We start from the raw sequence: 14,308 nt of genomic DNA, 5'->3' as shown, positions 1-14,308 counted from the left end.
GGCCCAGAATTCTGCGGAGGGGCACAGCTGCCCCACGCGCCTGTAAGGTAGGCGGACCTGCAACCACCAACAGAACAGGCCAGACCTGCAACCGACAGACAGAACAGGCCCAGGGGCCTGCGGAAGGGTAGAGCCGCCCCCACCCTCCGCGCCTGCAAGGTAGGCGGACCTGCGACCCACTGGCAGAACAGCCCCAGAGGCCTGCAGAGGGGCAGTGCCGCTGCCCGCGCCTGCAAAGTAGGCAGAACTGTGACCACCGACAGAACAAGCCTAGCGGCCCGCAGAGGGGCAGAGCCGCCGCCCGCGCCTGCAAGGTAGGCGGACCTGCTACCAACCGGCAGAACAGACCCAGCGGCCTGCCGGTGTGGTAGGCACATTGCCCCAATTGGAGGAGGGGCAGAGCCGCCGCCCGCGCCTGCGAGGGAGACTTTGCAACTATACAAAACCAATATAAATATATAGGGGGAAAATTCAATAGCGCAACAGTTTCACCAAGCAGAAAGAAACGCAAACAGTATGAAGAGACAAGGAAAGAAAGGACCACAAGCAATGCAGGTCAACTCAACGTTAGAAGAGGTAATAGCTGCAGCAGATGGAATGTCAGATAAAGAATTCAGGATATACATGCTTCAGATGATCTGGAGTCTCAAGGAAGACATCAGACAGCAAAATCAGACAATGAAAGATCACTTCAACAATGAATTACATAAACAAATCCAAGAAGCAAAAGATCAACTATACAGGGAGATAGAGGTTATAAGAAACAAACAAACAGAAATCCTAGAAATGCAGGAAGCAATAAACCAACTTAAAAACTCAATTGAGAATACTACCAGCAGAGTAGAACACTTAGAAGATAGAACATCAGACAATGAAGATAAAGTATTTCAACTTGAAAAGAACATAGACAGCTCAGCAAGACTGTTAAGAAACCATGAGCAGAACATCCAAGAAATATGGGATAACATCAAGAGACCAAATTTAAGAGTCATTGGGATACAGGAAGGGATAGAGTTTCAAACCAAAGGAATGAGCAATCTATTCAATGAAATAATACGAGAAAACTTCCCAGACTTGAAGAATGAGACAGAATCCCAAATCCTAGAAGCCTACAGGACGCCGAATGTGCAAAATCATAAGAGATCCACACCTAGACACATTATAATGAAGATGCCCAACATACAGAATAAGGAGAAAATTTTAAAAGCTACAAGAGAAAGGAAGCAGATCACATTTAGGGGTAAGCCAATCAGGATAACAGCTGATCTTTCAACACAGACTCTGAAAGCTAGAAGATCCTGGAATAACATATTTCAAACACTGAAAGAAAATGGGTTCCAACCAAGAATTGTGTATCCAGCGAAATTAAGCTTCAGGATGGAAGATAAAATTAAAACCTTCCACGACAAACAAAAGTTAAAAGAATTTGCAGCCAGAAAACCATCTCTTCAAAACATCCTCGGCAAAACATTACAGGAAGAGGAAATGGAAAATAACAATGAAAACCAACAGTGGGAGGTAGGACACTAAAGGGGGGAAAAATAATCAAAGAGGAAAACAAACCATGTTTAGTAACATAAATAAACAAATATGGCTGGAAGAACAACCCATATCTCAATAATAACCCTAAATGTTAATGGCTTAAACTCACCAATTAAGAGACACAGGCTAGTAGAATGGATCACAAAACAAGACCCAACAATATGATGCCTACAGGAGACGCATTTGATAGGAAAAGACATACAAAGGCTGAAGGTGAAAGGTTGGGAAAAATCATATCACTCATATGGACTTCGGAAACAAGCAGGAGTGTCCATACTCATATCAAATAAAATAGATTTCAAGCCCAAGTTAATCAAAAGGGATAAAGAGGGACACTACATACTGCTTAAGGGAACCATACACCAACAAGACATAACAATCATAAATATATATGCCCCAAACAATGGTGCAGCTATGTTCGTCAAACAAACTCTTCTCAAGTTCAAGAGTCTAATAGACCACCATACAATAATCATGGGAGACTTCAACACACCTCTCTCACCAATGGACCCATCTTCCAAACAAAAGTTGAATAAGGAAACTATAGAACTCAATAACACAATTAATAACCTAGACTTAATTGACATATATAGAATATACTACCCAACATCAAGCAGTTACACTTTTTTCTCAGCAGCACATGGATCCTTCTCAAAAATAGATCATATATTATGTCACAGGGCAACTCTTAGACAATATAAAGGAGTAGAGATAATACCATGCATCTTATCCGATCATAATGGAATGAAACTGAAAATCAACGATAAAAGAAGGAAGGAAAAATCATGCATCACTTGGAGAATGAACAATAGGTTACTGAATGATCAATGGGTTATAGAAGACATCAAGGAGAAAATTAAAAAATTCTTAGAGATAAATGAAAACACAGACACAACATATCGGAATCTATGGGACACATTGAAAGCAGTTCTAAGAGGAAAATTCATTGCTTGGAGTTCATTCCTTAAAAAAAGGAAAAACCAACAAATAAATGATCTCATACTTCATCTCAAAATCCTAGAAAAAGAAGAGCAAAATAACAGCAAAAGAAGTAGAAGGCAAGAAATAATTAAAATTAGAGCTGAAATTAATGAAATCGAAACAAAAGAAACAATTGAAAAAATTGACAAAACTAAAAGTTGGTTCTTTGAAAAAATAAATAAAATCGACAGACCCTTAGCCATGCTAACGAAGAGAAGAAGAGAGAGAACTCAAATTACTAGCATACGGGATGAAAAAGGCAATATCACAACAGACACTTCAGAAATACAGAAGATAATTAGAAATTATTTTGAATCCTTATACTCCAATAAATTAGAAGATAGTGAAGGCATCGATAAATTTCTTAAGTCATATGATCTGCCAAGATTGAGTCAGGAGGATATAGACAACCTAAACAGACCAATATCAATTGAGGAAATTGAAGAAACCATCAAAAGACTACCAACTAAGAAAAGCCCAGGACCGGATGGGTATACAGCAGAGTTTTACAAAACCTTTAAAGAGGAACTAATACCAATACTTTTCAAGCTACTTCAGGAAACAGAAAAAGAGGGAGAACTTCCAAATTCATTCTACGAGGCCAACATCACCCTGATTCCTAAACCAGACAAAGACACTTCAAAGAAAGAAAACTACAGACCAATATCTCTAATGAACCTAGATGCAAAAATCCTCAATAAAATTCTGGCGAATCGGATACAAAAACATATCAAAAAAATTGTGCACCATGATCAAGTAGGATTCATCCCTGGGATGCAAGGCTGGTTCAATATACGGAAATCAATAAATGTTATTCACCACATCAATAGACTTAAAAATAAGAACCATATGATCATCTCGATAGATGCGAAAAAAGCATTCGACAAAGTACAGCAACCCTTTATGTTCAAAACTCTAGAAAAACTAGGGATAACAGGAACATACCTCAATATTGTAAAAGCAATCTATGCTAAGCCTCAGGCTAGCATCATTCTGAATGGAGAAAAACTGAAGGCATTCCCTCTAAAATCTGGAACTAGACAGGGATGCCCTCTCTCACCACTTCTGTTCAACATAGTTCTCGAAACACTGGCCAGAGCAATTAGACAGATGAAAGAAATTAAAGGCACAGAAATAGGAAAAGAAGAACTTAAATTATCACTATTTGTAGATGACATGATTCTATACCTAGCAGACCCAAAAGGGTCTACAAAGAAACTATTAGAGCTAATAAATGAATTCAGCAAAGTGGCAGGCTATAAAATCAACACGCATAAATCAAAGACATTCCTGTATATCAGCGACAAATCCTCTGAAATGGAAATGAGGACAACCACTCCATTCACAATATCCTCAAAAAAAATAAAATACTTGGGAATCAACCTAACAAAAGAGGTGAAAGACTTATACAATGAAAACTACAGAACCCTAAAGAGAGAAATAGAAGAAGATCTTAGAAGATGGAAAAATATACCCTGTTCATGGATAGGCAGAACTAACATCATCAAAATGGCAATATTACCAAAAGTTCTCTATAGGTTTAATGCAATGCCAATCAAAATCCCAACGGCATTTCTTGTAGAAATAGAGAAAGCAATCATGAAATTCATATGGAAAAATAAAAGACCCAGAATAGCAAAAACAATGCTAAGCAGGAAGTGTGAATCAGGCGGTATAGCGATACCAGACTTCAAACTATACTACAGAGCAATAGTAACAAAAACAGCATGGTACTGGTACCAAAACAGGCGGGTGGACCAATGGTACAGAATAGAGGACACAGAAACCAATCCACAAAACTACAACTATCTTATATTTGATAAAGGGGCTAAAAGCATGCAATGGAGGAAGGATAGCATCTTCAACAAATGGTGCTGGGAAAACTGGAAATCCATATGCAACAAAATGAAACTGAATCCCTTTCTCTCGCCATGCACAAAAGTTAATTCAAAATGGATCAAGGAGCTTGATATCAAATCAGAGACACGCCGTCTGATAGAAGAAAAAGTTGGCTACGATCTACATACTGTGGGGTCGGGCTCCAAATTCCTCAATAGGACACCCATAGCACAAAAGTTAATAACTAGAATCAACAAATGGGACTTACTCAAACTAAAAAGTTTTTTTCTGAGCAAAAGAAACAATAAGAGAGGTAAATAGGGAGCCTACATCCTGGGAACAAATATTTACTCCTCACACTTCAGATAGAGCCCTAATATCCAGAGTATACAAAGAACTCAAAAAATTAGACAATACGATAACAAATAACCCAATCAACAAATGGGCCAAGGACCTGAATAGACACTTCTCAGAGGGGGACATACAATCAATCAACAAGTACATGAAAAAATGCTCACCATCTCTAGCAGTCAGAGAAATGCAAATCAAAACCACCCTAAGATACCATCTCACTCCAGTAAGATTGGCAGCCATTATGAAGTCAAACAACAAGTGCTGGCGAGGATGTGGGGAAAAGGGTACACTTGTACATTGCTGGTGGGACTGCAAATTGGTGCGGCCAATTTGGAAAGCAGTATGGAGATTTCTTGGAAAGCTGGGAATGGAACCACCATTTGACCCCCCAGCTATTCCCCTTCTAGGTCTATTCCCTAAAGACCTAAAAAGAGCATGCTACAGGGACACTGCTACATCGATGTTCATAGCAGCACAATTCACAATAGCAAGACTGTGGAACCAACCTAGATGCCCTTCAATAGATGAGTGGATAAAAAAAATGTGGCATTTATACATAATGGAGTATTACTCTGCATTAAAAAATGACAAAATCATAGAATTTGCAGGGAAATGGATGGCATTAGAGCAGATTATGCTAAGTGAAGCTAGCCAATCCCTAAAAAACAAATGCCAAATGTCTTCTTTGATATAAGGAGAGTAACTAAGAACAGAGTAGGGACGAAGAGCATGAGAAGAAGATTAACATTAAACTGGGATGAGAGGTGGGAGGGAAAGGGAGAGAGAAGGGAAATTGCATGGAAATGGAAGGAGACCCTCAGGGTTATACAAAATTTCATACAAGAGGAAGTGAGGGGAAAGGGGAAAATATACAAGGGGGAGAAATGAATGACAGTAGAGGGGGTAGAGAGAAAAGAGGGGAGGGGAGGGGGGATAGTAGAGGATAGGAAAGGCAGCAGAATACAACAGACACTAGTATGGCAATATATAAATCAATGGATGTGTAACCGATGTGATTCTGCAATCTGTATACGGGGTAAAAATGGGAGTTCATAACCCACTTGAATCAAAGTGTGAAATATGATATATCAAGAACTATGTAATGTTTTGAACAACCAACAATAAAAAATTAAAAAAAAAAAAAAGAATAAGAAACAACAACAAAAAATTTCTCTGTGGCACTTGCTATATCTCTACCATTGGCACAAAATACTGCTAAAAAATAAGGGTCACTTGATCAAACCTGGCCAAATATATTTCACGTATAATATCTGATTTACATTACTGATAGAAAAACAGAATTATTTTAAGTTTACATAAGAAATAACTGCTTTCTTACCAACATTTACATCTGTAAGTATTCGATCAATGAACTGACATAGAATTTGTCTTGGCTTCTGTACAACTGTATTATATTCCTCTGGCATGGCACTAAAATACAAATAAAAAGCTTTTAGTCCAAAATTCTCTACAGTTGAACTTATCAAATGTGCTTAGTTTCAATGTTGACATATGAAGTATATAGTTCTGCTTAAAAAAGAGAAAATCTAAATTCATATCTATATAGAAGGGGGAAAAAGACATGCAAAATGACACCACAGAGATTCAAAGTGCAGAATCTAGACCTGCCCTGCCACTAGCTGCATATAGCTACTCAGCACTTCTCAAACTGTAATTCTATAGCCAATCAATAATAATTTACCATATTTCTGTCCTCCTACTCCCTGGCAACCACCATTCCACTTTTCTTCCTCCATGAGTTTTATTACTGTAGGTACCTCATGTAAGTGGAATAGAACCATACTTATCTTATTTCACTTGGCTTTTCTTCAAAGTTCACCTATATTGTAGCATGACAGAATTTCCTTCCTTTTTAAGGCTGAATTACATTTCATTGTATGTACATATCAGATTCTGTTTATTCAATCATCTGTTGATGGATGCTTGAGTTGCTTCTATCTTTTGGGACTATAAACATGAGCAGAAAAATATCTGTCCAAGTCCCTGCTTTCAGTTCTTTGGGGTATATAGCCAGAAGATGTGCTGGATCATATGTAATTCTATGTTCAATTTTTTTTTTTTTTGTGGAACCCCCATAACATCATATCCCCACTAGCAACACATAAGGGTTCCAATTGTCCCAGATTCTCACCAACAATTTTCTTTTTGGTTTTTTAAAAAAATATGATAGTTATCACAGTAGGTATGAAATGGTATTTCCTTGTGCTTTTGATTTGCATCTCCCTAATGATTAATGATATTAAACATCTTTACACATGACCATTGGCTGTTTTTAGAACTTTGGGGAAATTTTATTTAAGCCCTTTGTCCATTTTTAATCAAGTTGCATTTTGTTGTTGTTGAGTTGTAGTTCTTTTTTTAAAAAAATATATTTTTAACTGTAGTTGAACATAATATCAAATATTTTATTTATTTTTATGTGGAGCTGAGGATCGAACCCAGTGCCTTGCACATGCTAGGTGAGCGCTCCACTGCTGAACCACAACCCCAGCATTCTGCATATTAAACTCTACCAGATGCCTCTCTGGGCTAGAAATAGAAATTTGAAAATTACCAGTATATAGATAATATTGAAAGCAATCATACTAGGTAAGACTACTTTGTAAGACAGCCAACATAAATAGGGCCAAGAACATAACCCAAAAGCAAATGGAGGAATAGTCAAAAATGACTCCCAGCTGAGCATGGTGGCAAACACCTGTAATATCAGCAATTGGGGAAGCTGAGGCAGTAAGACAGTAAGTCTGAAGCCCTCCTAGGCAACTTAGTCAGACGCTGTCTCAAAATAAAAAATAAAAGAGGCCGGGAATGCAGCTAAGTGATAGAGCATCCCTAGGTTCAACCTTTAGTACCACACATACCAGACTCCCAGATTTTTGGGTTGAAGAAATGAGTAAACTTGATATCACTTTCTAAGATATCCCCATTTCAGTAAATGAAAGAATTAAAACATGGAGACGTAGTTCAGTGGTAAAGCATGTTCTTAGCATGCATAATGCCTTATTTATTCTCCTGCATCAAAAAAAAAATTAAATTACAAAAAAAGTTGGGAACATTAGGACACATGAAGAATTTGTATTGGACAAGTTGAGTCTTAATTACATGAAATTGCTAGTACATAATTGTGTGTGTGTGTGTGTGCAATTCTATAGAAGATCTGGCTTGGAGAAACCTACTTGGATTCATCATATGGCAGACAGGAGTCAAAGGCAGAAGAGTGGAAAGATAACCCAGAGACTATTCAGAGTAAAGAATATTAACAGCAGAAACAAATGGGGCATTTGATGTAAGTCCCTGACTTAGGGAGAAGGACCCACAAATTAGAACACCAACATCTCATTCTTTTTTTTTCTCCCCCCAAAGTCTGTCATGGTTAAATAAGGGAGAAAAAAAAAAAAAGAAGAAGAAGAAAAAGACTTGATGGCCTGAATCTGAAACCTAGCCCCTGACACCTGCTAGCTGTGGCTTTGGTTCTTCCAATTATTTTTCTTAATATATAAAAATAACATTGCCCCATACTAATCACGGAAATACTATGAAAATAGATAAATGAGTACTGAAGTAGTTGTAATAAAAAAAAGTCATGGCAATGAAAAACCATTAGACAATTCTCTGTAGGTAAGTTTTTCTCTTCTTCTCTTGGAATGACCACAAACAACTGAAGGGTAACCTAAACTCTACTGATAAAACATACTATTTATAAATCCAAGAAACCCGTAATCCCTGCTACCCGAGAGGCTGAGGCAGGAAAATCCCAAATTCGAGGTAGTGAGAACCTGTCTCAGAATTAAAAATTCGTTTAAAAAGGCCTAGGGATGTAGCTCAGTGATAAAGCGCCTCTGGGGTGGCCTCGGTATAGCAATCAAAACAAAACCACAGGGAGGGGGGTACAGCCCAAGGGTAGAGCTTGCCTAGCACGTGTGAGGCGCTGGGTTCAATCCTCAGCACCACATAAAGGTATTGTGTCCATCTACAGCTAAAAACAAAAGAAAAAATTAAAAAACAACAAAAACCGGCTTAACATGATGTTACTCTGGTGATTTACTGAAAACAGGCATAAGTAAATGAAATATGACTTTCAAACTTTGGCAAGGCTGTGCACGCTTAGATTTTTGGTCCCTGTGTCCGAGCCCTCTGATTTCTAACTCCACTAACGGAGTACGGATTGGGCAATGGATGCCAAGGGACTTCAGAAGGGGCTTTCTTCACTCGGAAGAAAGAAATTCAACTGCCTTTTGCAGCTACCGATTTCCCTTGCCGAAATTCAGAAGCCGTGACTTTTCCTCCCAAAGCAGTTTTTGGGACAAAATATAAACCAATCCCTCAAGGGACCATAAAGAAGAGAAACTGTCCCGAAAGCAATCCGCGAGGACACTTCCTTCCAGCTGCACCACACAGAACCTCCAGGTCGGGGCGAGCTCCCGGGCGCCCCCAAGGCCAAGTCGGGCCGGCTGACGCCCCGCTCCGCTCGGACCCGCTACCCGCAGGTCCGTCCCGACGCCACCGCGTCCTCAAAACCGCCACTCCGCAGCAGGGGCGCCCAAATCCGACGCCGGACATTTTCCCCAGGACCGCGGCGGGAGAGGGGGACGTGAGCCGCCAGCCGGCCCGGAGGAGGAGGACGCGGGACTCAAGACCGCCTGGCCTGGCCCTACCTGCCCAGCTCCCGCAGGGCCGGGATCATGGAAGCCAGCTCCAGACCCTGTTCACCCATGCTGAGCCAGCGCGCCACTCGTCAACCACGCCGCCGCGAGTTCCGGGTCTCCACAGCAGCCTCTGGTGGGATGGCGGGGCACCAGATGGGGCCTCGCGAGGCTCAAAACTCCTGCCGGAAGCTCCTGCCAACCCGGTTCATCAAACACTGTTTATTTTCCTCTTAGGACCCGGGGGAAGCCGGCAGGCTGCGGGGGCGGGGCGAGCAGGCGGAGAGGGGCGGGGCGAACTTGCACCGGTGTCTCGCGGGCTGTGTGGATTCAAAGCAGCTGGGCTCTGTCCCTGGGGCACTCAGCGCTGCAAAACCCTGAGCTGGGTAGGAAAGCCTTGAGCGACCACCAGCCCAGACTCCTCCTCACAGAAGTGAGAACTGAAACAGCTCAGCAACCGAAGGCCAAGGGTTTCCACCCGCACAACGCTGTCACATCTCAAAACGAGTGCTTCTCGTTTAGCCACCACTCTTGTCCAGGGTTTTTCTCCTGAGAGAATCTGGGCGGATTCGAGCGCGGTGGCTCAGGCCCCTAATCCCAGCAGCTCAGGAGGCTGAGGGAGGAGGATCGCGAGTTCAAAGCCTGCCTCAGAAATTGAGCTCAATTTAAATAAAATACAAAATTTAAATAAAATTATTTAAATTTAAATAAAATAAATTTTAAATTTAAATAAAATACAAAAAGGGTCTGGGGATGTGGCTCAGTGGTTAAGTACCCCTGGGTTCAATCCTCAGTACAAAACAACAACAAAATCCAGGGCAGAAGTGGGCCTATCCTTGTCCTTTCGATTCTAGCAATCTTTTTCCCCCAAACGAAAGTTACTCTTCAGCTTCCTAGATTTAGGATCCTACCAACCTTTAATATTTAAAAATGGAATTTAAAATAATAATTTTTTTAATATTTATTATTTTTAGTTGGACACAATATCTTTATTTTAACTTTACATGGTGCGGAGGATTCAATCCAGGTCCTCACACATGGTAGGCGATCGCTCTTACCGCTGAGCTACAACCCCAGCCCCTAAAATGATATTTGATTTAAAATAACATTCAGAAATGGACAACTTAGATCTGTCTCAAAAACATTTTTTTTAAAGGGTTGGGGTGTTATCAGCGGCAGAGTGCTTGCCTAGCATGTGTGAGGCTTTGGGTTTAATCTCTGGTGCCAACCAAAAAAAGGAAGAAAAAAAATGTGATAGAATGACAACCAAATATGCTCCTGCCTCAGGGTCTTTGCATTTGCCAAACCCTTTGCCTTGACACTGAACTCCTTTACCATCTGATATTGCCCCTTTTCCTTCAGGCGTATTTGCTGAAATAACACCAGAGAACCTCGTATAGACTAGCACGCATACACTTTTTCCTCCTCGTCTTCTATTATTTTTCTTCATGGGAATTAGAACCAAGTGGTATATTACATATTATTGTATTGATGATCTCTAGAATATATGGTCCTTGAGAACAAAATCTTGTCTGTTTTGTTCACTGTAAATACTCAGGACCTGAAATAGTGCTTGGTTCCTAGTTGGTGCTCAGTTAATATATGTTGAATGAGTAATGAATTTTACAATGGAAAAAACATGATTTTAGGAGTCACAAGCCCTGCAAAAGTTCTCATTTTATTTAGTAGAAACTGTATGACCACAGTTATTTAATTTCTCTATACTTCAGGGGTTTTGGGGTTTTTGTGTTTTTTTTTTTTTTGTTTGTTTGTTTGTTTTTTGTCTGTAAAATAGCATGAATAATATCGACATTGCAAGATACAGCACAAACATCAAATAAGAGACGGTAGTCCTACAGTAGAAAATCATGTCTTAGTTGAAGTGAATGAACTACACTACATATGCCTACAAATATGAATCCTGAAAACAATACTGAGTGTAAAAAGCAAATTTCAAAGGTATACCTAATAGTACCATTTCATTTATACAAATTGAAAACTATAAAATAATGCTTTGTGGGGTATACATGTATTGTAGTTTACATGTATACACAGGCACTCATATATGCTAAAAGTATAACAAAATTAGGAGGATTGGGGGTATAGCTCAGTGATAGGGCATTTGCCAGGCATGCATATGTCCCTGGGTTTGATCCCCAGCTCCTCAAAAGAATATGGTTGGAAAGTATATATATCAACTTCAAAATAGTTGTATTTAGGGATAGGAAAAGAAGGGAATAAAATAATGAGGCTTTAACATATATCCAGGTTTTTGTTTTGTTGTTGTTGTTTTTTAAAGTAGAATCTGAATTGCTGGGCATGATGTTGCATGCCTATAATTCCAGTGATTAAAGAGTCACTTGGTTCTAAGCCTTCCAGATAACATGGTTATTTTATAATCTTTCTCAATATAATTTTAAAATCATAACTAACATTTGTTATTTTTCAGTTGGTAAAATATTTCTCTCCAGTCTATTTTCCATTCTGGGGACTCCCAACTTTTTTGACCAATAGTATTGTTGAAATTAAAAGAATATGTGCCTTAATGTATGCATGTTATTAACCGTGTGTGTGTGTGTGTGAGAGATATATATATATATATTAGTACTGTAGTCTAATGTGATCTGGGGTACAGAAGTAAATTTGGACATAATACAACTGTCAGTTGGTTTCTGTGTTCCCATCTCCCCTCTTTTATCATTTGGGGAGATGGAGTGTGGGAGAGACAGTGAAGCAGGAAGAAGAGAGTTTGGTGTGTTGGTGTGTTTCAGTATTCCTGATATACTTCCTAAGCTTGGGGTCCCAGGTCCAGTTGACAAAAGGGGGCCAACTAATGTCCTGGAGATTCCAGTCAGCCTGTATAGAATTGTCACCATTAATTATTAAACTACCGTTACTGTGGAAAATGATCACCAGATGGCGCTGCAACACATTGAATCAGAAATTGACTTGCATCTCAGAACAGGTTGCCTAAATTCTGTGCAAGTTTTATCAGAATACATTGTTGTTTCTGTTTTCCCACATTTGTGGCATTATTTCAGGATTTTCCTGTAGAGTGCACATCACAAATAATACAGTAAAGTAGAAATCTTAAAGAAATACTATAAAATAAAAACAGTTTTATACGAATTCCTTTCTATGCTTGAAGTGGACTTCAATAGAAAGCTTGGCATACACACAAACACTCCATAATTTGTGTTTCTAACAAGCTGCTATGTGGTGCTGGTGTTGTTTGGTGTTTGGTGATGTTCTACAAATCAGTCAGTGCAGCTTTTTTGAAACTCAAGTATGATTATACCATTCCCTTTCTTCAATTGCTTAGTTGTGTATTGAGTATAGCCAGACATAGACTAAGGTTAAAAGGGAGCAGACACGTGTCTGTTGATTTGCATTGGTTAAAAACTCAAATAATGGGGCTGGGGTTGTGGCTCAGCAGTACAGTGTTTGCCTAGTACATGTGAGGCCCTGAGTTAAAACCTCAGCACCACATAAAAATAAATAAATAAAATATAGGAATTGTGTCCAAAACCTCAAATAACGGACAAGAGAACTACAAGCCCACATTCTGAAATCTAATAAAGCCAAATAAATGGCACATGGCAGCCAAACTGCACTAATACATTTATCCCATGTAGTAGAAACACTATAAAAACCCATTACCAAATGGAATAAAAACAAAACGAAAGTTCTTATAAAGTAACACAACATTGAAGAAATTTAAAAGTAAGCCATTTGTCTTGCTATCCCTGTGGTAGTTTCACGTCTACTCTGACTTTTGTATAGAACTAGGACTTGGAGATAATTCAGAAATAAGAACATGAAGTACTCCCCATGCACCTGGGAGATTTCTATCTTTGTAATAAATTACTCTCATTTGTATTACTGAGGTCTCCACTAGGACCTTAAGATCATATAATACGTATCAGAATAGTAAAGATTGTTTGCATTGGCAATTATTAGTTTTACTTTTCTTAAAATACTTTTTCATCTGATATTATCTTCCAAGTAACTCTGTAAGGCAATAAAGCACCAAAAGAAAGGTTTTAGAGTTTTCAAACTGGAGCATGCATCTAGATGATGTGGAGGGCTCCTTAAAATGGATTCCTGGAAACCATTCCCAGAGATTCTGATTCAACAGGTCTGAAAAGAAACTTAAAAATTTGCATTTTTAAAAAACCTGCTCCTAAGTAATGCTGATGCTGCTGGTCCACAGTCCAAACTTTGAGCATTTTAGAGCAATGGTTCTTAACCTTGCTACACATTGCACATTGAAACTCTGTGTGGGGGAAGCTTTTTAATCTTGGCACTTCTGGATTCTGCTTTGATTGGTTTGTGTTAGAGCACTTACACATATTGACATGCATTTCTCTATTCCCGGCAAGTTCAAGCATCTACCTATTTGTCTATTGATCCTTTGGATTTCTTTTTCTATAAAATTACATGTTTAGAACTTCATTGGTTTTAATTTGGTGTTGTCTTTTTAAATGTTGTTTAAGAATATTTTAATATATTATGAATATTGGCCATTTTCTGATTACATTCTGAGAATATTTTTCTTAGTCTGTTATTTGGCAGGAATTTTAGTTTTTATTATATCAAGTTTGTCCATATTTTCCTGTATAGTTTCTGGGGTTTGGGTTTGCGTCTTGTTTAGAAAGCTTAACCACAAAGGCTAAAAATGTTCTCTGTAATTTTTTCCTTTTCTTTCTTTCTTTTTCTCTTTTTTTTTTTTTTTTTTTTTTTGGTGTCACTGGGAATTAAACCCAGGGCCTAACACATGCTAGGCGAGAGGCAAGCACTCTACCGTAAGGACTTTTTATTTATTTATTTTGAGACAGGGTGTCATTAAGTTGCCAGGCTGGCCTTAAATTTGTTATCCTCCTCCCTCAGCCTCCCATGAAGCTGGGATTTGAGCTATGCGCCACCAC

The 14,308-nt window shown here is 39.1% G+C and overlaps 1 protein-coding gene across 4 annotated transcripts in view; it reads right to left on the bottom strand.

Moving 5' to 3' along the window:
• Positions 1-9,580, bottom strand: part of Atr (ATR serine/threonine kinase) — a 113,712-nt gene extending 104,132 nt beyond the window's left edge. For 2 of the 4 annotated variants that reach the window (XM_071615581.1, XM_027933916.2), the window contains exons 1-2: positions 9,393-9,579; positions 6,056-6,147 (exon numbers count right to left, since the gene is read on the bottom strand). In XM_071615581.1, the coding sequence (XP_071471682.1) occupies positions 6,056-6,147; positions 9,393-9,451 (151 nt within the window). In that variant the 5' untranslated portion in view covers positions 9,452-9,579. Of the gene's footprint in view, positions 1-6,055; positions 6,148-9,392 lie in introns of all 4 variants that reach the window. The other 2 variants (XM_071615583.1, XM_071615582.1) reach the window with 2 other exon arrangements.
• Between the last annotated feature and the right edge of the window lie 4,728 nt (positions 9,581-14,308).

Source organism: Marmota flaviventris, chromosome 8 (genome assembly GCF_047511675.1).
Source record: "Marmota flaviventris isolate mMarFla1 chromosome 8, mMarFla1.hap1, whole genome shotgun sequence".
Taxonomy (NCBI): domain Eukaryota; kingdom Metazoa; phylum Chordata; class Mammalia; order Rodentia; family Sciuridae; genus Marmota; species Marmota flaviventris.
Note: the sequence above shows the minus strand (reverse complement) of the source record. Positions and strands in the feature narration are given on the sequence as shown.